The sequence below is a fragment of the Callithrix jacchus genome, chromosome 9 (genome assembly GCF_049354715.1).
Source record: "Callithrix jacchus isolate 240 chromosome 9, calJac240_pri, whole genome shotgun sequence".
NCBI classification, from domain to species: Eukaryota; Metazoa; Chordata; class Mammalia; order Primates; family Cebidae; genus Callithrix; species Callithrix jacchus.
Genome location: NC_133510.1, coordinates 135,169,059 through 135,192,838, shown reverse-complemented (window position 1 = coordinate 135,192,838; position 23,780 = coordinate 135,169,059). Strand labels below are relative to the sequence as shown.

Below are 23,780 nucleotides of genomic sequence, written 5' to 3'. Positions count from 1 at the left end.
TTAGCTCTTGTTGCATTGATCCTTTTACCACTATATCTTTGTTGCTTTAAAATCTATTTTATCCGATACAAGAATTGCAACTCCTGCTTTTTATTTATTTATTATTTATTTTTGCTCTCCATTTGGTTGGTAAATCTTTCTCCATCCCTTTGTTTTGAGTCTTTGTGTATCCTTGCATGTGAAACAGGTCTGGATGTAACATGCCATTGGGTTTTGGCTGTGTCTTTTGATTGGGAATTCAGTCAATTTAAATTTAGGGTTACTGCCATTTGATGTTGACTGGCTGTTTTATCCATTTGTTGGTGTAAATTCTTCTTTATGTTGGTGCTCTTTACTTTTTGGTGTATTTTTAGAAAGGCTAATACTGGTTGTTTCTTTCTGTGTGTAATGCTTCCTTCAGAAGCTCTTGTAAAGCAGACCCGGTGGTAATAAATGGGTTCTTGCTTGTTCATAAAAGATTTTATTTTTCCTTCAGTTGTGAAGCTTAGTTTGGCTGGATATGAAATTCTGGGCTGAAGGTTCTGTTCTTTGAGGATGTTGAATTTTGGCCCCCACTCTCTTCTGGCTTGTAGAGTTTCTGCCGAGAGATCTGCTGTAAGTCTGATAGGCTTCCCTTTGTGGGTAACCTGACCTTTCTCTCTGGCTGCCCTTAGTATTTTCTCCTTCGTTTCAACCCTGGTGAATCTAACGATTATGTGCCTTGGGGTTGCTCTTCTTGAGGAATATCTTTGTGGTGTTCTCTGTATTACCTGGGGTTGAATGTTGACCTGCTTTGCTAGTTTAGGAAAATTTTCCTGAATAATATCCTGAAGGGTATTTTCCAGCTTGGATTCATTCTCTCCGTCGCATTCAGGTATACCTATCAAACGTAAATTTGGTCTTTTCACATAGTCCCACATTTCTTAGAGACTTTGCTCATTCCTTTTTATCCTTTTTTCTCTAATCTTTTCTTCACGTTTTATTTCATTAAGTTGGACTTTGACCTCTGATATCCCTTCTTCTGCTTGAACAATTCGAGTGTTTAAACCTGTGCATACTTCTCGGAGTTCCTGTATTGTATTCTTCAGTTCCATTAATTCACTCATACTTCTCTCTAAGTTGTCTATTCTCAATAGGATTTCATCAAACCTTTTTTCAAAGTTCTTAGTTTCTTTACGTTGGGCTACAACATGTTCTTTTAACTCACCGAAGTTTGTTATTATCCATTCCTTGAAGAGTGATTCTGTCATTGGGATGCGCTCATTCTCCGTCAAGCCTTGTTCCATTGTTGATGTGGAACTGTGATCATCTTTAGAGGGAGAGGCGTTCTGACTTTGAGTATTCTCAGCTTTTTTACGCTGGTTTCTTCCCGTCATTGTAAATTTATCCTCCTGTCGTCTTTGAAATTACCAACTTTCAGATTAGGTCTCTTGAGTGGACGTCCAGGTTGTTAGTTCCCAGGGCCAGAGCAGCGGCGTTAAAACTGACGGTGCTTTTCTGCCCAGGATTCTCCTGTCTGGCTTCCTTCTTGTGTCCGTAGTAGGCGACTCTGCCTTCCCAGGGCTCCAAACCTCGGTCAGAAGGGGAACTGGTCCCGTTTACTCTGCGCCGAGCGCTGCCGCGTTGAGGTGCCGGCGGAACCGCTGCGCCGACCACGAGAGTCGTTGTCTGAAAGTGTGGCGTCCTCTAGTTCTCCGCGCCTTCCCTGAGAGCTGCAATCCCTGGATGTTAGCGATCGGCCATCTTGGATTGTTCAACCGAATACATATTATTTTAAAACACCACATACCCCAGGATCATTAAAAGTGATTTAAGTGGGTCACCCAGGCTGGGCGCGGAGGCTGACGCCTGTAATCCCAGCTCTTTGGGAGGCCAAGGCAGATGGATCACCTGAGGTCATGAGTTCCAGACCAGCTTGGCTCACATAGCAAAAGCCCATCTCTACTAAAAATACAAAACTTAGCTGGGCTTGGTGGTGCACACCTGTACTCCCAGCTACTCTGGAGGCTGAGGCAGGAGAATCACCTGAATCTGGGAGGCAGAGGTTGCAGTGAGCTGAGATTGCGCCATTTGCACTCCAGCCTGGGCAACAGAGCAAGACACTGTCTCAAAAAATAAAAAAGTCCGGCTGGGTGCGGTGGCTCATGCTTGTAAACCCAGCACTTTGAGAGGACAAGGCGGGCCAATCACCTCAGGTCAGGAGTTCAAGACTGGCCTGGCCAACAGGGTGAAACCCTGTCTCTATTAAAAAAAAAAAAATTTTTTTTAAGTAATAAAGTCTATTACAGGCAAAATTAACACGGTTGCGACCAAGCTCCTGCTAGTTCTCCAAACCCATTCCTTTCCCTGTCTCCCATTCCAGTTAATGGCCTCAGTTCATCCATCCCTCAAACCCAAAACCCAGTGGGCCTCACACCTGCACTCCCTGGCTTCCAAACCAGGGAGCCCCACTGCTCCTCTGGCCAAAATCCCTAAAACCGGCTCTGCTCTGCTGGACACCCTACACCCTTGGCGCTCACTGCCCGAAGCGTCTCCCGATCCTACGTGTCCTGCCTCACTGCTCTCCACCCACAGGCGTCCACCAAGTCATGGGCCCAAGCATGTGCGTCACTCACGTGCCCTCACACACTGCTGGGGCAATAGGCGCCTGCCTATCAGTCACGTGCACTGTTGGGACGTCGGGCATGTGCGCGTTAGTCACGTGCGCCACTAGGATGCTGGGCACCAGCGCATTGGTCATGGGTGTCCGTGTGCTGCAGGCTGGGAGGCCACACGTGTGCACAGCACTTCCCCCACTCAGCCCCTCCCTGGGCTCCTGGCAGCCCGCCTGCCGAGGATCCCCTGCTCCTGGATAGCTCAAGGTGTTTTGTTCTGCACTGAGCACCACTTCAAATGCAGTCTTCCCCAGCCTCCCTTGTGCTAGGGACGGCAGCTGCAAGAGAGGCTGACACACCTGTGGCCAATGACGTAAAGCAGCCGGTGGTGGCTTCCAGAAAGCTGAACTAGGGGCCTGTTCTGACACGTGCCCCTTCCTTCTGCCCTCTGCCCCAGCCCCCACCCGGCTGGCACCTGGACAGTGCAGAGGCACATGCCCGCCTCAACCAGGGCAAAGGCCACATGCATGGAGCCATCTAGGAAGAGGAGCCCCGGGCTGCCATGCCTCAGGGTTGTGGTGGGTGGGCATGGCCTCTGCTCCAGAGCCCCCCACAGCCCCACCCTGCAGAAAGCAGGCCACGGTGGTTTGTTTTGAGTGCAGTGGCGATCAGAGCAAGCCTCAACTTCCCCAGGCTCAGGTGATCCTCCCACCTCAGCCTCCTGAGCAGCTGAACTACAGGGCACACCACCAAGCCTGGTGGCTAATGTTTTGGAAAGACAGGGTTTTGCCATGTTACCCAGGCTGGTCTTGAACTCCTAAAGTTAGCGATCTGCCCTTCGGCCTCCAAAAGTGCTGGGATTATAGGCTGAGCCACCTCCTGCGCCTGCCTGCCTGCCTTATTCAGCAGTACCTGTTCCCAACAGGACAACATGCTCTGCTCATCTCTCTGGACAGCAAAATGTAAAAGAGAGACTAAGAGAAAGGCGAACGAAGGGTTCACTAAGCAAAATGTGTACGTGTTTAATAAGAAAATCAGCTTTTTAAAAAAATACTTCTTTACATGCTGAAATTCATCTACGCAACGCAAGAGCCGAAAATAGATTGGAGAAGGCTGTTCCTACAAGGAAGGTCCTGAGGTTTCAACGCCAGGCCACATCTGCCAGCATGCCTGAGAAGCCTCGGCTCCCAGGTCAGGAAACACGGCTGCAGCGATCCCAGCTTCTTGCTGCCCACTGGCGTGGCGCGCCTGGGCACAGACTGTGGGCTGCTCAGAGACGCTCTGGCTGGCAGCTCCCACTGCCTCAGTCGGTGTCTCCGTCCCCTTCACTGCCTTCCAGGGGACTGGGCGCCTGCAGAAGAGCAGATGGAGAATGAGAGGCGAGCACTCTCCCCACTCACGTGGGCTGCTCCGGAACACCCAGAGGTGCCCGTGACAGGCTTGGCACAGAAGCCTCGCCTCCACCCATCCCTCATGAGGAGCAGAGGCTGGTGTTCATCTCGGTCATTCTCTTTCCCAGGTCAGGAAAGCCAAGGGCTGGGGACACTAGTGGGGCCTCTGTGAGGCTCCCTCCCATCCTCACAGGCTTCAGCGAGCACACGGGAAAACACAACGGGGCCATCTGGCAACAGCAAATGCAAATGCAGGCACCTTGGAAACATCTAGGCCTCTCAGTGGGGTCAGCAGTGCAACCCAGCCCAGGCCAAGCTGGCCTGCCCTGCACCGCGTTGGGACAGTTCACCACCAGTACTTAAAAAGGGAAGATCCCCACGAGCATGCAAGGTTGGTTTACCTTGCTTGACAATATGTAAGCATGCTGTGACCGTCATATTCCAACACGGCCACCACCAGCTGCCACTGAGCTGCGACTACCCCCCTTCAGAGGAAACGAGGGCGCCCAGCCGCCCTGGGCCCCCACCCCTGCCACCCCTGCCACCCCTGGGCTGGGGGCCTCTCATCACCCCATCTATATGACTGCCCACCAAGCGCCTGGCCCTCTGCCCGCCCACCTCAGCCCCCTGGTGCCTGCATACACTTGACTTATATGACTGCCCACCGAGCGCCTGGCCCTCTGCCCGCCCACCTCAGCCCCCGGCTCCTGCATACACTTGAGTTATATGACTGCCCACCCAGCGCCTGGCCCTCTGCCCGCCCACCTCAGCCCCCGGCTCCTGCATACACTTGACTTATATGACTGCCCACCGAGCGCCTGGCCCTCTGCCCGCCCACCTCAGCCCCCTGGCGCCTGCATACACTTGACTTATATGACTGCCCACCGAGCGCCTGGCCCTCTGCCCGCCCACCTCAGCCCCCTGGTGCCTGCATACACTTGACTTATATGACTGCCCACCGAGCGCCTGGCCCTCTGCCCGCCCACCTCAGCCCTCTGGCGCCTCCATACACTTGAGTTATATGACTGCCCACTGAGCGCCTGGCCCTCTGCCCGCCCACCTCAGCCCCCGGCTCCTGCATACACTTGACTTATATGACTGCCCACCGAGCGCCTGGCCCTCTGCCCGCCCACCTCAGCCCCCTGGCGCCTGCATACACTTGAGTTGGCCACCCAGGTGCACAGGAAGGGCTCCGTGTTCAGCTCTCTAGAGGATGGGAAGAATCTTCCGCTGCCCTGCCTGGGAATTTCACCCTTTGAAACCTCACTGGACCACCATGAAAGAACTCTCACCCCACAGCAAAGAACTGAGAATGACAATTTCATTCATTTAGCTTTTCGCACCCACACCGACAATCCTGTGCATTCCAGTTCTAAGCTACATTCCACAGCTGTAGAGCCGCTGGTTACGCCTTGTGCCAGGTCCACAGAAGGTGTGCTGGTACCCAGCCTGACCATGGAGGGGGCAGCCGTTGTGGCTTGGGGGAAGTGACACCCTTCTCCGTGCCTCAGCTCACTCTGCACAATGGGGGCAATGTGGGCCTGCACTCTGCTGAGCACTGCTGGGACCGTGTCCCTACCTTGCCGCCTGTGCCAGCTGCCGCGAGAGCGGTGGCACTGAAGTTGTGGATGGGCAGGGTGCTCAGCCACTGGGCCATGGAGCGCTCGTTCCGCTCGGTGCCGATGATGGTGGGGTAAATGTACTCCTCCTTGAAGGCTGCGACCTTGCCCTCCTCCTGCGCCCAGTCCAGCGGCTCGTGCAGCCCGTCGTTGCCGAAGCGCTGGTTGTACTTCTCAAAGTGCACCCTCTCCAGGACCAGGCCGAGTCCTGGCGCCTTGGGCACGTCCACCTTCTCTGTGCCCCAGCTGCGCTCCAGCAGGCTCTCGGGGGCGTAGCCCTTCACGATGGCCACCACCAGGCCGACCATCTTCCGGATCTGATGCATCATGAAGCTCTGGCCCTTCACCCTGATCACGGCAAACTCCAGGCCCTCCCGCACAAAGGGCTCCTCGCAGTACATCTCCAGGATGTAGCGGCGGGCGCTGGGCTCCTGCGGCCCCTTCTGCGAGGTGAAATTGTGGAAGTTGTGCGTGCCCTCGTAGCAGGCCAGGAGCCTGTTAACCTGCTGCAGCGTCTCAGCGCTCAGGCGGTAGGTCTCGTCCTGCACGTCGCGGTCCTTGTGCGCAAAGGCAAACGTGGGCAGAAGGTAGCAATAGGTCCTGGCATCACATTTGTTCTTGGAGTTAAAGCCGCCCGTGACCCGCTTCAGACCTAGGGAAGAGGTGGTCAGGGAGGAGAAAGGCCGGTGAGCAGAAACGCCTCGATGACTGGGGGCGGCCTGAGCACCATGTGAGCCCCGGCATCTCCTCACCCAGAGCCCCAGCCGAGCTCCCGCAAGCACTAGCTTCTCTGGGGGGGGAACAGCCACAGGCTGGGAAATGGGCACAGGAGGACAGTGGACAGGATGGACAGGTGCAGGGCTCTGTAGGGTGACTGAATTTACAACCATTTATTGTAATTTTCGAATAGCGAGAAGATACGGAATGTCTCCAACACAGAGAAATGAGAAACGCTTGGGGAGGTGGATATATTATACTAATTGCCCTGGTGTGATCATTCCGCATTACCGGAAATATCACACATAATTGTATATAAGTATGTGCAATTATTATGAACTGAAAATAATAAAAGCAGCCAGGCACGCGGCTCATGCCTGTAATCCCGGCGCTTTGGGAGGCTGAGGCAGGTGGATCACAAGGTCAGGAGTTCGAGACCAGCCTGACCAACATGGTGAAACCCTGTCTCTACTAAAAGTACAAATTAGCCAGTCATGGTGGCGGGTGCCTGTAATCCCAGCTACTCAGGAGGCTGAGGCAGGAGAATCACTTGAACCTGGGAAGCGGAGGTTGCGGTGAGCCAAGATCGCGGCACTGCACTCTAGCCTGGGCGACAGAGGAAGACCCCATCTCAAAACAAAACAAAAAAACAAAACAAAAAGACCAGTGCTGGCAAAGCATCCAGTGTGAACTGGTGCAGCCCACACCCCAGCCCAGAAGGCAGAAGGAACCCTACTGCGAAGGCCACACAGCTGGCACTATTTTCAACAGCAATAAAAAAAACGAGGCCACCAGCAACCGAAGACTGACCTAATCTAGAATATTCGCAGGATAAAGTAGGATGTGGCCCCGCAGATCAGGAAGAAGTCTCCAAGAACCGAGGCCACGTCTCCTCCATGATGCCTTGAGGGCCATACCTCACAGGTGCTCAGTGAGTATTTGTTAAATATTGATTCAGCAAAAATTAAAGGCAAATGAAGACCTATACGCGGGGGATCCCATCTGTCATGGACATCTATGTCTAAATGGAAGAATTCTGGAAAAATCCCACCGAGGGCACGACTTCAGGGCCTAGGTGGAGCAAGCTGTGCCTGGACACGGCTCTGTGCTGCACGCCTCCTCCAGGACCTTCCACTGCGGCTGAGACAGGAGGTCCCTCTGGCTGCTGCAGTCCACCTCACCTCAGGAGTTTGATGTTTTTTTGAGACAGAGTCTCGCTCTGCTGCCCAGGCTGGAGTGCAATGGCGTGATCCCAGCTCAGGGCAACCTCCGCCTCCCTGGTTCCAGTGATTCTCCTGCCTTGGCCTCCTGAGTAGCTGGGATTACAGGCACACACCACCACCCTGGCTAATTTTTATATTTTTAGCAGAGACGGGGTTTCACCATGTTGGTCAGGCTGGTCTTGAAATCCTGACCTTGTGATCCACCCGCCTCAGCCTCCCAAAGTGGTGGGATTACAGGTGTGAGCCACCCACCCAGCCAGGAGTGTAATACCCAACTAGAGTTTCACATTTGCAAGGACTGGCCTGGGCCCATGACTTCACACAGCCTGCCCGGCCCGGGTCGCTCGTCACGCAGCTTCCGTGAGCATTGGCACCTCACGCCTCACGCTTTTGTGTCCGGTCACGTTGGATTTCTGAGTGACCTTTTTGTTTTCTTGGTTTTAAAGATTCCATTTCATAAACACGGAACATCACAAGGATGCGTTGCAAGCATCATTCTAGTTGTTCAAAACGTAACTGCTATGAAAGGGTGAAAAGTGCCGGCAGATGGTCGTGCCGCAGGCCTGGGGGAGGACCCTGCTGGCCAGCACCGTGGCGTGTGGATGACAGCAACTACCCGACAACTGGACAGGTCACGGCACGATCCAGCACGATGGGGATTTATCCACACACTTCAGCGTGACAGGGATTCATCTACGGAATACTCAAATGTTTTCCGTGCCAACGAATGGGAAGAGACCTCAAACGTGACTTTCAGAAGACTTATTCTATGGGAAGTTTCTCAGGAGCGAATTATCCTCAGAAGGCAGAGGAAGACCAGCATGACGAAACAAAACTAGTGCCCAGTGGGTGGCCCACGCCTGTAATCCCAGCACTCTGGGAGACTGAGGCAGACGGATCACTGAGGTCAGGAGTTCAAGACCAGTGTGGCCAACATGGAGAAACCCCGCCTACACTAAAGATACGAAATTAGCCAGGCGTGGTGGTGCGTGCCTGTAATCCCAACTATTCAGGAGGCTGAGGCAGGAGAATCGCTTGAATCCGGGAGGCGGAGGTTGCAGTGAGCTGAGATCACACCACTGCACTCATGCCTGGGCAACTAGAGCCAGACTCCATCTCAAAAAAATAAATAAATCTCTAGGCGCAGTGGCTTCGGGAGGCCAAGGCGGGTGCATCACCTGAGGTCACGAGTTTGAGACCAGCCTGACCAACATGGTGAAACCCTGTCTCTACTAAAAATACAAAATTAGTTGGGTGTGGTGGCACATATCTGTAGTCTCAGCTACTTGGGAGGCTGAGGCAGGAGAACTGCTTGAACCCAGGAGGCGGAGGTTGCAGTGAGCTGATATCACACCACTGCGCTCCAGCCTGGGCAACAAGAGCAAAACACTGTCTCAAAAATAATTAAGTAAATAAAAATAAATAAATAAAACCATTCCCGGGTGCGGTGGGAATAGTTTTATTTATTCCCACTCTAATCCCAGCACTTTGGGAGGCCGAGGCAGGTAGATCGCCTGAGGTCAGGAGTTCAAGACCAGCCTGGCCAACACGGAGAAACCCCGTCTCCACTAAAAATACAAATATCAGTTGGGCGTTGTGGCGCACACTTGTAGTCCCAGCTACTGAGGAGGCTGAGGTGCGAGAGTCACCTGAACCCGGGAGGCAGGTATAAGCTGCAGTAAGCCAAAACATACCTGTGCACTCAGCCTGGGCAACAGACAAGGCTCCACCTCAAAAACAAACACACACACGCTTAACAGCGGGCAAAATCAACAAGGACTACTAACTCCTATTCATGACTCGCACATAAACGTGCATAGCGGCTTTACCTGCAACAGCCAAGAACTGGAAACCGCCCAGTGTCCACCAGCAGGTGAGTGCACACCCACATAATGGAATACCTCTCAGCAACGAAAAGGAACAGACTGCTGATACACACAACAGCATGGATGAATCTGCAAACAGCCAGGCCGTGAGGCGGGCACCATGGCTAACACCTGTAATTGGGACACTTAGGAAGGCTGAGGCGGGCAGACTGATAGAGCCCAGGAGTTGGGGGCAGCCTCAGTAACGTGGCAAAACCCCGTCTCTACAAAACAATTAAAAATGTAGCCAGCCGTGGTGGCGTGTGCCTGGGGTCCCAGCCTGCAGGCTGAGGCGAGAGGATCTCTTGAGCCCAGGTGGTCAATGCTACAGTGAGCTGTGATCACACCACTGCACTCCAGCCTGAGCGAGAGAACGAGACCCTGTCTCAAACAAACACCTCTCCAAGCAGAGCAGTCGGGCAGACAACAGCTCTGTTTTCTTGGGATTAGATAAAAAGAAAAAAAAAAAAAAGGAAAAGGAAACAGAGGGCAAGATGATAAATTCACACACAGATGACAGATTCCCACCTAACAACACCTATAATTACATTAAGTAAAGTGGCCTCTGGGAGGCCAAGGCAGGAGGACCAAGTGAGCCCAGGAGTTCAAGACCAGCCTGGGCAACACAATGAGACCCCATCTCTACAAATACGAAAATCAGCTAAGTGTGGTGGCACACACCGGTAGTCCCAGTCACACTGGAGACTGAGGTAGGAGGATCACTTGAGCCCAGGGGGTCGAGGTTGCACTGGGCCTTGATCGCACCACTGCGGCAGGACAGGACTCTCAAAAGACAAACCGAATGAATGAATGAATCTACGTCAGTTGCCTGTACTTTGCACTGCAAATGACAGGCTCCGACCCCCGTCTCGCTGCTCCTGTTTCTAAAGGTCAGAACCAACTGCAAACAACGCTGCCGACACTTCTGCACCAGAGACACCCAGGAAAGGCAGCGGCACGCGTAGCCGCACGTCGCTACAAGACCATCTCCCACCAGGAGTGCGGCCGCCTACACCGCAAGGCTTACCCAGAATCCGGATGTGAGAGGGAAGGTGGCGGTTGATCTTTTCCAGAATGCCGTCAATCAGCCACACCTTCAGGGAGACCACCTGGCCAGCTGCGGACACACCCTGCAGAGAAAGGTAGATCCCTCGGGCCTTGCACACTGTCTCTGAGACAGAAGGACACGGCCCCTACGTCGTTTCACACGAGTCCTGCGGTGAGAAACGCATCTCGAGGGAATACAGCTCTATAGCAACGGACTGAGTGCAAGAACGCGCATGAAATAAACTATTACAAATAATTCAAAGCCCAAGAAAAACCATTACATGAGGAGCATAAATATGACTCTGTGCATACAGAAACAAAGGCCCACGTAAGATAAGACTCCCACCCAGATGCGCTGCCTCACGCCTGTAATCCCAGCACTTTGGGAGGCTGAGGCAGCGGATCACGAGGTCAAGAGATCGAAACCAGCCTGGCCAACATGGTGAAACCTCATCTCTACTAAAAATACAAAAATTAGCTGGGCACGGTGGTGCACGCCTGTAGTCCCAGCTACTTGGGAGGCTGAGGCAGGGGAATCGCTTGAACCCGGGAGGCAGAGGTAGCGCGCGCGCACACACACACACACATACACACACACACCCCTCCCAAGCATTGGGGAGCAAAGAAAACACAGCTTAGAACCACGGGCAGAGTGAGGAGGAAGCCCCCACCTAGTCAAACAGCACAGGCCTTGGGGGAAAGGGCAGGGCCTTATGAGGACAGGCAGGTACAAAGGTAAAAACTGATCAAGGCCGGGTGTGATGGCTCATCCCAATAATCCCAGCACTTTGGGAGGCCAAGGCGCGTGGATCACAGAGCCAGGAGTTCGAGACCATCCACCCTGGCCAACATGGTAAAACCCCGTCTCTCCTAAAATACAAAAACTAGCCGGGCATGGTGGTGCATGCCTGTAGTCCCAGCTACTCGGGAGGCTGAGGCGGGGGAATCGCCTGAACCTGGAAGGCAGAGGCTGCAGTGGGCCGAGATCGAGCCTGGGTGAGACAGAGAGATTCCAATGCAAAAAGAAAAAACAAAAAACAAAAAAAACAGATCAAGCTTACACCTGAGAGCAGCACACTTTACTGTCTGTGTATCAGAACTTTTTTTAAAACTAAGCTTCTATAGGTTTTTATTGGTTTTTTTTTTTGCTTGTTTTTTTGACACGGAGCCTCACTGTGGCCCAGGCTGGAGTACAGCCGTGCGATCTCAACTCACTGCACCTCTGCCACCATGCCCAGCTAACTTTTTGTGTGATTTAGTAGATGGGGTTACACCACGTAGGTGGTCTCGTACTCCTGACCTTGTGATCCGCCCGCCCTAGCGTCCCAAAGTGCTGGGATTATAGGCGTGAGCCTCCCACCTGGCTGTTTTTTTGAGACGAGGTTTTGCTCTGTCACCCAGGCGGGAGTGCAGCGGTGCCATCTTGGCTCACTATAGCCTCGACCGCCCAGGCTCAAGCGATCCTCCCACCTCAGGCTTCTAAAGGGCTAGGATTACAGCTGTCAGCCACCGTACCTAGCCTAAATCAAGTTTTCATACAAGTCCACAAGGCAGTACATTCCAGGGAGAGGGAGGAGACGTGACCGGGAGCCTGGATGGGAGCTTCCGGAACACTGGCCAGGTCCTGTTTGCGGATCTTGGTGGTAATGACCCAGGTGCTCACTTTAGCATCACGTGTTTTAATCTGTTTTACCTCACGCTGATGTTACGTGCACTTTTCTATGTATTTCAGTCACCGTTTCTAAAGAGCCCTCTAAATATGCGTGCCAAGAAAACAGACGTCAGTGTGACCCACCCAGCCTTCCCGTCACAAACGTTTTCCATCTGCATCTAATCACAGGGAACAACTGGGATATCCAGGTTGAGGACATTCTTCAGAACCGGTTTAACTGCCCAAAAATGCCACATCACGAAGGACGGAAAGGAGGCAAGGCAATTATTTATTCTCGTTTTCCGGGTTTATCTTGAGGCAGGGTCTCACTCTGTTGCCCAGGCTGGAGCGTGCTGCTGCCATGGTAACTGACTGCAGCCTCTACCTCCCGGGTTCCACAATCCTCCCACCTCAGCCTCCTCTCACCTAGCTGGGACCACAGGCGGGCACCATGATGCCTGGCTAATCTTTAACTTTTTCTAGAGACAGCATCTTGCCGTGTTGACCAGACTGGTCTCGAATTCCTGGCCTCAGGGGATCCTCCTGCCTCAGCCTCATAAAGTGCTGGGATTACAGGCGTGAGCAAACGTGCCTGGCCAAGGGGATCATTTTCGAGTAAAGGAAGCTCAAGAGACATGACAACTGAATGTCAAAAATGATCCTAGGTTAGATCCCAGATCAGTTAACAGAAACAAAAGGCGTACCATGTCAAAGGAGCTGAAAAAGGCCGTTTCCTCCTTTGGACAGCACGCTGGACGATGGGATTCTACGAATGCTGGATTTCGCAAGGGTGATAATTCACAGTGTGAGGCTGCTGGAGGATGGCACCGTCCCCAGGAGACTGACGCTAACGTGTCACAGCGTAAAGGCTGATGATGTCTGCAACTTACTCTCACATGCTTCCATTTGAAGAAACAAAAGGCCAGGTGCAGCAGCTCTCACTCTTAATTCCAGTACGGTGGGAGGCTAAGGTGGGAAGACTGCTTGAGCCCGGGAGTTCAAGACCAGGCTGGGCAACAGAGCAAGACCCTGTCTCAAAAAAGAGGAAAGATAAAAGAAAAAAAGAAAAAAAACCAACTATGACAATATGGAAAAAACCTAACCTTGGTGAATATGGGGGACCATGTGGGTGCTCATGGCATTATTCTTAAGACTTTTATGAAGGTATGAAATTTTCTTTTTTTTTGTTTTTGTTTTTTTGAGACGGAGTTTCACTCTTGTTACCCAGGCTGGAGTGCAATGGTGTGATCTCGGCTCACCGCAACCTCCGCCTCCCGGGTTCAGGCAATTCTCCTGCCTCAGCCTCCTGAGTAGCTGGGATTACAGGCACGCACCACCATGCCCAGCTAATTTTTTGTATTTTTAGTAGAGACGGGGTTTCACCATGTTGACCAGGATGGTCTCGATCTCTTGACCTTGTGATCCACCCGCCTCGGCCTCCCAAAGTGCTGGGATTATAGGCGTGAGCCACCGTGCCCGGCTAGGTATGAAATTTTCAAAACAAAAAGTTAGAGAGAGTGAAATAAACTGCCGAGATGTTCCATTGGCCAGATCCGAGCCTGGAACGTGACTGTGGGAAACAAGGTGACTTCAGGGAAAATCTCCAACACATTCCAGAGACTGAGCACCAAAGAAGGGAAAGAAAATACACCCCACTGCCAACCACTCTGTACTGACAGGCTGAAGTGAGACTATCGGAGACACCCCGGGATGTCCTCTGTCCTATGGCCGGCTGTGGTGGTGGGTGCGCAGCTCTGTGAACATACTGGATCCACTCAACTGGATACTTCCTTCCTTTTTCCAGGCTGGAGTGCAGTGGCGTGATCTCGATCACTGCAACCTCGACCTCCCGTGTTCAAGACTCTTGTGCCTCCGTCTCCCAAGTAGCTGGGATTATAGGTGTTTGCCACCATGCCTGGCTAATTTTTGTATTTTTGGTAGAGAGGAGGTTTTGCCATGTTAGCCAGGCTGGTCTTGAACTCCTGGCCTCAAGTAATGCGTCCACTTTGGTCTCCCAAAGTGCTGAGATTACAGTCACGAGCCACCACACTCAACCTGAACTGCACTTTTTTTTTTTTGAGACGGAGTTTCACTCTTGTTGCCCAGGCTGGAGTGCAATGGCGCCATCTGGGCTCAATGCAACCTCTACCTCTTGTGCTCAAATGATACTCCTGCCTCAGCCTCTCAAGTAGCTGGGACTACAGGCGCGAGCCACCACGTGCAGCTAATTTTTGTATTTTTAGTAGAGATGGTGTTTCACCATGTTTGCCAGGCTGGTCCTGATCTGACCTCAGGTGATCCGCCCGCCTCAGCCTCCCAAAGTGCTGCGATTACGGGCATGAGCCACCGCATCTGGCCAAGAGTGAAGTATATTTCAACAAAGCTATTTTTAAAATCTAAAACAAAACTAACAAAATGTCAGACGGCAAAAATACACACAAAGAAATAACAAAAATGTTTAAATGTTGCTGTTTTTCCATCTGAAGGGCAGGGCACTCAGGTGTGACCATGCCAACCTCACGGGTCTCCTCCTGCAGGGTTTCGAGCTGTGAGTGAGAAAACTTCTCAGAAGGACACCAGCTCTGGAATAACAGCAGAAATTAAAATAGATGCAAGGACCCGATTTTGAACTGCTCTCTTCATCGGCTCGGACAAATTGTTACTTTTCTTCTTCCCTGAAAACAGCCAGAGAGCTGTAAAGGGAAGAACTGGGAAAATGAAACTGGTGGGCAAGCCCCACAGACCTCTCCACCTGGAGCCGTCAAACGCGTCACCACCACCTCCTGGAAGTGAAACAGGAGTGTGGCATCATGGACCACGTGGCATGTGTTGCCACACGTGCCAGCTGCTAAAGGTGAACGTGTGGTCTCTCTCTGTTCTCCCCTCTGGATGGTGGCTCCAGTACAGGCCCCTGGATTCGCCAGGGATCCGTGTGCTCTTGAAATTAGGCAACTGTGGGAACTAGAGCCATAGCTTCATTCGGATTCCCGGGGGACCCTGAGCTGTAACAAGTGAGGCCTCTGATAGACCCCTAGTCCCCTCAGGTGGCATGAGGGCTGTGTGACAGGGCCAGGCACTCGGGAGAAGAAGGATGAAGGAATCACATTCGCTGATGCCTGCTATGTGCTACAGAGAAGCTACCTGTTGCCAGGTGCGGTGGCTCACACCTGTAATCCCAGCACTTTGGGAGGCCAAGGCGGGCGGATCACCCAAGGTCAGCAGTTCGAGACGAGCCTGGCCAACCTGGTGAAACCCCAACTCTACTAAAAATACAAAAATTAGTTGGGCATGGTGGCAGGTGCATATAATCCCAGCTACTCGGGACGCTGAGTGAGGCAGGAGAATCACTTGAACCCAGGAGGCTGAGGTTGCAGTGAGCCGAGATGGTGCCATCGCACTCCAGCCTGCTCAAGAGTGAGACTCCGTCTCAAAACAGACAAGCAGACAAACAAAAAAGCCACCTGTTCGCTCAGGCTCTGCTGTCCCTGTCTGCCCAACGCTGGGTCCTCCTCAGAGACAGCGCCACTGCGGCAAGCCACTGCCCACAGCCCATCCCATGGTTCAGCCCCAAGCACAGGAATGTGGCGTCACAGACCAGCAGCAGCGTCCAGGGTGGGTGCAAAAACCAACCAGAAACGGGTACTCAGCCTTGTGCTTCCGAACGGACAGTGCTGGGTCACCAGCCCAAGCAGCTGACATGGGTACTCAGCCTTGTGCTTCCGAACGGACGGTGCTGGGTCACCAGCCCGAGCAGCTGACACGGGTATTCAGCCTTGTGCTTCCGAACAGACGGTGGTGGGTCACCAGCCCGGGCAGCTGACATGGGTACTCAGCCTTGTGCTTCCGAACGGACGGTGCTGGGTCACCAGCCCGGGCTGCTGACACGGGTACTCAGCCTTGTGCTTCCGAACGGACGGTGCTGGGTCACCAGCCCGGGCTGCTGACACGGGTACTCAGCCTTGTGCTTCCGAACGGACGGTGCTGGGTCACCAGCCCGGGCTGCTGACACGGGTACTCAGCCTTGTGCCTCCGAACGGACGGTGCTGGGTCACCAGCCCGAGCAGCTGACACGGGTACTCAGCCTTGTGCTTCCGAACGGACAGTGCTGGGTCACCAGCCCGGGCTGCTGACACGGGTACTCAGCCTTGTGCCTCCGAACGGACGGTGCTGGGTCACCAGCCCGAGCAGCTGACACGGGTACTCAGCCTTGTGCTTCCGAACGGACAGTGCTGGGTCACCAGCCCGGGCTGCTGAAACGGGTACTCAGCCTTGTGCTTCCGAACGGACGGTGCTGGGTCACCAGCCCGGGCTGCTGAAACGGGTACTCAGCCTTGTGCTTCCGAACGGACGGTGCTGGGTCACCAGCCCGGGCAGCTGACACGGGTACTCAGCCTTGTGCTTCCGAACGGACGGTGCTGGGTCACCAGCCCGGGCTGCTGACAAGGGTACTCAGCCTTGTGCCTCCGAACAGACAGAGCTGGGTCACCAGCCCGGGCTGCTGACAAGGGTACTCAGCCTTGTGCCTCCGAACGGACGGTGCTGGGTCACCAGCCCGGGCAGCTGAAACGGGTACTCAGCCTTGTGCCTCCGAACGGACGGTGCTGGGTCACCAGCCCGGGCTGCTGACAAGGGTACTCAGCCTTGTGCCTCCGAACGGACAGAGCTGGGTCACCAGCCTGGGCTGCTGAAACGGGTACTCAGCCTTGTGCCTCCGAACGGACAGAGCTGGGTCACCAGCCCAGGCAGCTGAAACGGGTACTCAGCCTTGTGCTTCCGAACGGACGGTGCTGGGTCACCAGCCCGGGCTGCTGAAACGGGTACTCGGCCTTGTGCTTCCGAACGGACGGTGCTGGGTCACCAGCCCGGGCTGCTGAAACGGGTACTCGGCCTTGTGCTTCCGAACGGACGGTGCTGGGTCACCAGCCCGAGCAGCTGACACGGGTACTCAGCCTTGTGCCTCCGAACGGACGGTGCTGGGTCACCAGCCCGGGCTGCTGAAACGGGTACTCGGCCTTGTGCTTCCGAACGGACGGTGCTGGGTCACCAGCCCGAGCAGCTGACACGGGTACTCAGCCTTGTGCTTCCGAACGGACAGAGCTGGGTCACCAGCCCGGGCAGCTGAGACCATGTAGCAGGGCCAGGGTGGTGGAGACATGACGGGTGTGGACTCGGCACACGCAGACAGTACCCCACGGACCCCACGAACAGAGTCTTGTTGATCACGCACTGAAACGAGGCTATCCTCACATGCTGAGTTTATAACAGAGGAAACCGTTAATTTATCTCAAGCCAAACATGGTGGTTCATGCCTGTGCCTCCCTGCACTTCGGGACTTCCAGTGGGAAGATCACTGGAGCCCAGGAGTTTGAGACCCCTGCTCGACCTAGCAAGACGCCATCTTCAAAAAAAAAAAAAACAAGTTAGCCAGGCATGGTGCAGTGCCTGCAGTGGCAGTGATCCGGTTTTGCTGTGTCCCCGCCCAAACCTCCTGCTGAATGGTGACTCCCATGTGTCTAGGGCAAGAGCTGCTGGGAGGTGACTGGATGGTGGGGGCGGCTCACCCACGCTGCCCTCGTGATAGTGAGACGGCTTGATAAGGGGCTCTTCCCGCTACCCTCCTTACCCTCTCGCCTGCCACCCTGACCATCAGTTTCCTGGGGCCTCCTCAGCCCGCAGAACTGAGTCAATGAAACCACGATTCTTTTATTTATTTATTTTTTGAGATGGAGTCTCACTCTGTAGCCCAGGCTGGAGTGCGGTGGCCTGATCTTGGCTCACTGTAACCTCCACTTCCCGGGTTCTGTTCAAGCAATTCTCCTACCTCAGCCTCCCAAGTAGCTGAGATTACAGGCACAAGCCACCATGCCCAGCTAATTTTTGTATTTTCTAGTAAAGACGGGGTCTCACCAAAGTGGCCAGTCTAGTCTTGAACTCCTGACCTCATGATCCACCCACCTCCGCCTCCCAAAGTGCAGGGATTACAGGTATGAGCACTGTCCGTGGCAGAAACCTCTTTTCTTTATAAATTGACCAATCTCAGCCAGTTCTTTACAGCAGTGAAGAGACAGACACCCAGCTACTCAGGCGGCTGAGGCAGAACAGCTTGAGACCAGGAGTTCGAGGCTGCAGTGAGCCGTGATCGTGCCACTGCACTCCGGCCTGGGCAACAGAATGAGACCCTCCCTGACTCTAAAAACTAAAAAGAAACGAGAACGTTGCATCGTGTAAGTGTGACTCTCCACCCTGCAGCCACATGGTCACATGTGCCTCGGAGTGAGCCTGACTGGAGGGTCGACGGCAGATGCTGCGGCCACAACTGTACCACCTGCAGGCACGTGTGTGTCCCTGAGAACACAGACAACACAAGAGGAAGCAAAGACCACACACAGCCCTGCTGGCAGGGAGCACCCAGGTCAGCGATACCCGCGCTGGCCAGGCTCCAGGACGGCTCACCCACAGGAGGCATGGGCTGGTCTCATTTGTGCCTCATGCGTGCTCAGAAGGGGCCTAACAAACCAAGAGGCTGGGCCAGGAAGTGGGCCGGGCGCTGCTCCTACCCACAGGGGAGGGGCGGAGAAGGCGCCACCCACCTTGTCAGTCCGGGCGCAGCGCTGAAAGGACATTTTCCGCATGTCCTCGCCATGATTTTCAGGGATACAGCCCGACCGGACGAGGGCAGACACCAAGTCATCTTCAATTGTTTTGAATTGTGAGGACCCAACATTCCTCTGGAAAAAGGAGACAAAAACAGGTTTCATATTTTGCGGAAAGGGGGCCTTGGCATGTTGCCCAGGCTGGTCTCAAACTCCTGGCCTCAAGCGCTCCTCTGGCCTCCTGAAGCGCTGCAATGACAAGTGTGAGCTGCCACAGTCGTGTGAAAACACTGTTTTCTGCTCACTCGCCCTGGACCCAGGCTGCTCCACGCTAGGGGATGGGTGGCGTGGAAAGAAATCAAAACACAGGTTTGACTGAACCTGTGCACACACCTACTTCTACCGCCTGTCAGTTAAGAAATCTGTGCCAAAGCAAAAAAAGAAAAAAAAATCAGTGTCATGGACGCTACCTATACTGTAAAAAATAAAATCGGATGTAAAGTAATCCATGGCCGGGCACGGTGGCTCATACCTGCAATCCCAGCACTTTGGGAGGCCGAGGTGGGTGGATCACTTGAGGTCAGGAGTTCAAGACCAGCCTGGCCAACATGGCAAAACCCTGTCTCTACTAAAAATACAAAAATTAATGGCCAGGCACGGCGGCTCATGCCTGTAATCCCAGCATTTTGGGAGGCCAAGGAGAGCAGATCAGGAGGTCGGGAGTTCGAGACCGGCCTCACCAACATGGTGAAACCCCATCTGTCCTAAAAATACAAAAATTAGCCGGGCGTGGCGGTGTGTGGGTAACCCCCATATAGGTACTGAGGAGGGAGAGCTAAGCAGAATCCTGGCATAATTAAGACCTGAAGAATATGTCAGTTTATAGTGTTACTACTCAGTTATTTCCTTTCATATATAACTATACCTTAGTTCATAGTCGGAAGAATGCCTAGAGCAGACACAGTGCAGAGCATGAATTAAGGAATAAGCAGCTTATAGTCGGAGTAATGCCTAGAGCAGACACAGTGCAGAGCATGATTTAAGGGAAAACAGTTATACCAGGACAAGAATCCATGGCCCAGGCGGCAGCGTTCAGTATCGTAAAGACACCCGCTGTATGGCGGGCTTGGGGTGAGAGCCTCTCCTCCTGATAAAGGAGTCGTAGGACCTTGCTCCAGTTCCTGTGGAAGGCCGCCCTCAGACCGGCAATCCACCTTGGTGACTGTGAACTCTATCAGCTCTTGCTACTGTGCTGCTCGAAAAGCATCTTCCTATAGAACCAGCAGGTGGCGGTAACCCTGACAGCTGTCACTGCTGTGTGACTTAAAGCATCCCCCCCATAAATCTTAGAAGTGGTTTCCCATAGATAGAGGTATCCCACAGTGTACCTTCTTCACTGCACATGGTCCACCTTCAAGCCTCAGTGACCAAATGGGGGTGGACCCCTTACTGCACACGGCCCTTGCCTCAATGACCTAATGGGGGTGGACCCCTTACTGCACACGGCCCTTGCCTCGATGACCTAATGGGGGTGGACCCCTTACTGCACACGGCCCTTACCTCAATGACCTAATGGGGGTGGACCCCTTACTGCACACGGCCCTTGCCTCGATGACCTAATGGGGGTGGACCCCTTGCTGCACACTGTCCACCTCCTGGCCTCGGTGACCTAATGAGGGCGGACCCCATGTTTTATTGCTCACGACCCTATCACTATCCTTAAAGATGACTTCACTCACTGCCCTGCCCCCTAACCTATACACAACAAATACTCATGCTTCTGGACATTCGGGGCCTCGCCTGACTCCCTCATAGGTGGCGTGGCCCCCCGAGCCCAGCTGCGTTTTCCTTGTACTTCTGTGTCCTGTCCCTTTATTTTCTGGATCCTGCACCTCAGCACAGCATAAAGGACACCCCAAGACCCTGTGGGGCCCTCAGCCCTACAGTGGTGCATTCTTGTAATCCCAGCTACTTAGGAGGCTGAGGCATGAGAATCACTTGAATCAGGGTGGCAGAGTTTGCAGTGAGCCAAGATCGTGCCACTGCACTCCAGCCTGGGCAACAGAGCAAGACTCCGTCTCAAAAATAAAATAAAATAAATTAGCAAGGTGTGGTGGCAAGCACCTGAGGCAGGAGAATTGCTTGAACCTGGGAATGAGAGGGTGCAGTGATAAGACAGTGCACCACTGCACTCCAGCCTGGGTGACAGAGGGAGACTCCGTCTCAAAAAAAAAAAAAAAATTAGGTGGGCATGGCAGTGCACTTTTAATCCCAGCTATTCAAGAGACTGGGGCAGAATTGCTTGAATCTGGGAGGCAGAGGTTGCAGTGCACGATGGTTGGCTGGGCTGGTCAGCTCACGCCTGTAATTCCAGAACTTTGGGAAACTGAGGCAGGAGGCGCACCTGAGGTCAGGAGTTCAAGGCCAGCCTGACCAATAAGGTTAAACCCCATCTCTACTAAAAATGCAAAAATCAGTCAGGTACGGTAGTGGGCACCAAGCAGTCCTGGCTACTTGGGAAGCTGAGGCACAAGAATCAGTGGAACCCGGGAGGCAGAGGTTGCAGTGAGCCAAGATTCCCACCACTGCAGTCCAGCCTGGGCGACAGAGCAAAGCTCTGTCTCCAAAGGGAAAAAAAAGTAATCCATTACTTACAACTTTCACCATAAAAGCTGTTAGAACTGCGGAGTCAAGCATTATTTTCTTAATCTTTTGTTGCAGTCACTGTGTGCATTGCATGGACTGCTTACTGTGGATATGCTTAAAGACGTTTAAAGAACACAGAACCAAAGGCAAAGCCATAGCCTTAACGACAACAAACAAAAGGAATGTCTACCTGAGGCCAGACGCAGTGGCTCACACCTGTCATCACAACATTGGGAGGCCGAGGCAGGAGGATCGCTTGAGCCCAGGAGTTCGAGACCAGCCTGTGCAACGCAGCAAGACCCCATTCCTATAAATAATTTAAAAATTCGCCTGGCTGTGGGGTCGAGCACTTACTTACAGTCCTAGCTACTCAGGAGGCTGAGGTGGGAGGATCCCTTGAGCCCAGGAGGTGGAGACTGCAGCAAGCCATGCATGCATCACTGCACTCCAGCCAGAGCCACAAGGGGAGACCTTGCCTCAAAAAGAAAAAACATAGCCAGGCGTGGTGGCTCATGCCTGTAATACCAGTACCTTGGAAGGCCGAGGCAGGTGGATCATGAGGTCAGGAGTTCGAGACCAGCCTGGACAATATGTTGAAACCCGTCTCTACTAAAAATACAAAAATTAGCTGGGTGTGGTGGTGCACACCTGTAGTCCCAGCTGCTTGGGAGGCTGAGGCAGGAGAATCACTTGAATCCAGGAGGGGAGGTTGGAGTGAGCCGACATCGCGCCATTACAGTCCAGCCTGGGCGACAGAGCCAGACTCCGTCTCAAAAAATTAAGAAACAAACAAAGAAACAAAAAAACGGTCTACCTGAATGCACCCACACCCTCTACCTTCCAGAAAACGAGGTGGGCTGAGTAGAGAGCCCTCACAAGCTGACTCAGCTCTGTCCCCTCACTACATGAGAGCAGGCTCTTCTGAGCTCCAGCACCGAGCACCGAGCACCGAGCACCGGGCACCGGGCACCGGGCACCGAGCACCGAGCCCAGCTCATCTTCACAGCCTGATTAGCAGGTGCTGTGAGCACTCGCATCCCAGAGATGAGGACCAAGGCACACAGCCAGGGAACCCCGCGCCAGACCACAGTGGTTAGCGGCAGGGCCGGACCCGACGGAAGGAGCTCGCGCGCAGCAGGACCAATGACACCCCGCGGGACCCGCCGCTTCCCGGGCGGCCGCACCTGCATGCCGTGGTAGCCCTTGCCCGAGTAGGCCATGAGCAGCACGACCTTGCGCTTGGGCAGCTTCCCGCGCCGCTCCTCGTCCCCGCCGCTCTTGAGCTTCTTCGCCGGATGCTCCCCGTCCTCCCAGACGCGGACGCCCCCGGCCCGGCCGCTACGGGACCTCCGGTCCTGGGGGCGCGCAGACCCGGCGGGAGAGGGCAGCTCCGCGTTCCCGGCCATGCGCGGCGAGCTGCGGAGAGGGGCAGCGTGGGTGGGGGCCCGGCAGGCACCGCGCAGGGTGGGCTGGGCTGGCGTGGCGGGGTCGCCCGGCGCCGCGGTCATTACCAGGGGGCACGCGGTCCCAGGCGCAGGGTCCACAGTCTGCAGGCTCCCAACAGCGCGCGCAGCGGGAGGCCCATGCGCAGGCTACGAGGGCCCCGGCCCGGCCCCACCTCTGCAGACCGCGAACTTGGTGACCCTGGCGCCGGAGCCCCGTTCCTGCTGACCCCTGACCTCTCGGCCCCCGCGCCCAAGCCCTGGCCCTGCTGTCCTAGACCGCCCCGGGACCCCCACGGCTCCACTCCGACGCCCCCTGACGCCCAGGTTAACCTCTGACGTCCCCAGTCCCTTCACCTCCCGCCCCGCCTGGTGGGCTTTCCTCGGGAGTCGAGGAGGCCCGGGCCACCCGCATCGGAACCACAGAGGCGCGCCCCGGGCCGGACCCCACTCACGACGCGGCGGACCGAGCCGCAGCCGGACCACGTGGGCGAAGGCGGAAGTGGAGCAGGCGGCTGGACGGCGGCCGAGCGCGGACAATTCGTAGGGAAAAGAGGCGGGACGGGGGTGGGGACTGGGGCGTTCCGGGCGGGGATTGGGTGCCGGGGCGGGGCAGGGGGCGGGAATTGCGGTGTTGGAGGCGGGGCCACCAGGCCCTCCGGCATTCGGCCACGCTGCCGGGTCCCTTCCCACGGGCTCGGCCCCAGACCCTCTGTGGCGCCCGCCCTGTGCGGCCGTCGTGTGGCCCCAGCTCCGGGCCCCGTCCCCGTTCCCAGGCCGGCGCGCAGTGGAGGGGTCACCGCTCCCCGCGGCCTCCAGCGGTCCCCGCAGGCGCGCGCCACCACGCCCGGCTAATTTCTTATTTTCTGGAGAAATGCGGTCTCCTGAAAAGTGGCCTCTCTCTCTCTCTCTCTCTCACTCTCTCTCTCTCTCTCTCTCTCTCTCTCTCTCACTCTCTCTCTCTCACTCTCTCTCTCTCTCTCTCTCTTTTTTAGAGACCGGCTCACTGGGAT

General features: G+C 54.6%; 1 protein-coding gene across 19 annotated transcripts; it reads right to left on the bottom strand.

The window, feature by feature from the left end:
- Positions 1-945: 945 nt before the first annotated feature.
- PUS1 (pseudouridine synthase 1) lies at positions 946-23,259 on the bottom strand. 19 transcript variants are annotated; one of them, XM_078337817.1, is made up of 7 exons: positions 22,837-23,259; positions 22,510-22,741; positions 21,974-22,070; positions 18,677-18,814; positions 10,416-10,518; positions 5,544-6,235; positions 946-3,924 (listed from the first exon to the last, which is right to left on the bottom strand). In XM_078337817.1, exons 3-7 carry the CDS (start codon positions 22,049-22,051, stop codon positions 3,877-3,879), a joined length of 1,059 nt encoding a protein of 352 aa, XP_078193943.1. In that variant the 5' UTR covers positions 22,052-22,070; positions 22,510-22,741; positions 22,837-23,259; the 3' UTR covers positions 946-3,876. The 19 variants fall into 19 exon arrangements, with proteins under 19 accessions (XP_078193943.1, XP_054095126.1, XP_078193944.1 ...); XM_054239151.2 differs by lacking the exon at positions 21,974-22,070 and adding an exon at positions 21,516-21,632; XM_078337818.1 differs by having other exon boundaries at positions 22,558-22,741.
- Positions 23,260-23,780: the final 521 nt, after the last annotated feature.

Excerpts from the sequence above, each read along its gene's own strand:
- PUS1 (XM_054239151.2), bottom strand. The coding sequence starts at position 22,910 with ATGGGCCTCCCGCTGCGCGCGCTGTTGGGAGCCTGCAGACTGTGGACC. Across the intron at positions 22,742-22,836 it reads CTGGGACCGCGTGCCCCCTG|CTCGCCGCGCATGGCCGGGA; the intron begins GTAATGACCGCG and ends CCCTCTCCGCAG. Across the intron at positions 10,519-18,676 it reads GCTGCGCCCGGACTGACAAG|GGTGTGTCCGCAGCTGGCCA; the intron begins GTGGGTGGCGCC and ends CTTTCTCTGCAG.